The following is a 1,120-nucleotide window of genomic DNA, read 5'->3' on the forward strand; positions in this document are numbered from 1 at the left end:
TTGGTTGATGATGGTGGTACTGGAAAAACTACAGTCCTGAAACGTCATCTGACTGGTGAATTTGAGAAGAAGTATGTAGCTACCTTGGATGTTGAGGTCCACCCCTTTGTGTTCCATAACAACAGAGGACTTATTAAGTTCAATGTTTGGGATACAGCTGGTCAGAAGAAATTTGTTGGACTGGGAGATGGCTATTATATCCAAGCTCAGTGTGCCGTTATGAATGTTTGATGTAACATCAAGAGTTACTTACAAGAACGTGCCTAACTGGCACAGAGATCTGGTACTACTATGTGAGAACATCCCCATTGTGTTGTGTAGAAATCAAATGGATATTAAGGACAGAAAAGTTAAGGTAGTCAATTGTCTTCCACTGAAAGAATAATCTTCAGTACTATGACATTTCTGCCAAAAGTAACTACAACTTTGAAAAGCCCTTCCTCTGGCTTGCTAGAAATCTGATCGGAGACCCTAACTTGGAGTTCGTCGCCATGTCTGCTCTCACCCCGCCAGAGGCAGTCATGGACCCAGCCACGGCAGCGCAGTACGAGCATAATCTAGAGGTTGCTCAGACAACTGCTCTCCCGGATGAAGATGATGACTTGTGAGAAAGTGAAGCTGGATCCCAGCGTCAGAAGTCTAGTTTTATAGGCAACTGTCCTGTGATGTCAGTAGTGCAGCGTGTTTGCCACTTTGTTACATAGTTAAGCAGAACATGTGTTTAATCTTTGGGATGCTGAAGGAGATGAATGGGCTTCAGAGTGAATGTGGCAGTTAAAAAAATACCTTCATTTTTTGGACCTGCATATTTAGCTGTTTTGGAACACAGTGGTTTCCTCCTTGAATTTCAAGTATAAGACTGCTACAGTCACATCATAATATTCAGTGGTGGAATCTTGTTTGTTACTGTCGTTTCCATTCCTTTTTGTTTAGAATCAGAATAAAGTTGTATTTCAACTATCTTTAAAAAAAAAAAAAAGTAGAGGAAAGAAAATCCATCAAACCTACAATGGAATAACCATTAGGTTGACAGCTGCTCCAAGAACAATACTAGGTACCAAAAGATATTGAAATGGCATTTTCAAAATGTTGAGAAGAAATAACTAGCAAATTTAAAATT

At 39.7% G+C, this 1,120-nt stretch overlaps 1 protein-coding gene across 1 annotated transcript; it reads left to right on the forward strand.

Annotated features, from left to right (window-relative positions):
* Positions 1-223: 223 nt before the first annotated feature.
* On the forward strand, positions 224-608 carry LOC307193669 (GTP-binding nuclear protein Ran-like; the record flags this gene model as incomplete). Its single annotated transcript, XM_079935961.1, is given in 3 exon segments — positions 224-357; positions 359-374; positions 378-608. Coding segments are annotated over 3 exon segments (381 nt in total).
* Positions 609-1,120: the final 512 nt, after the last annotated feature.

The sequence above is a fragment of the Stenella coeruleoalba genome (assembly GCF_951394435.1).
Source record: "Stenella coeruleoalba genome assembly, chromosome: 11".
NCBI classification, from domain to species: Eukaryota; Metazoa; Chordata; class Mammalia; order Artiodactyla; family Delphinidae; genus Stenella; species Stenella coeruleoalba.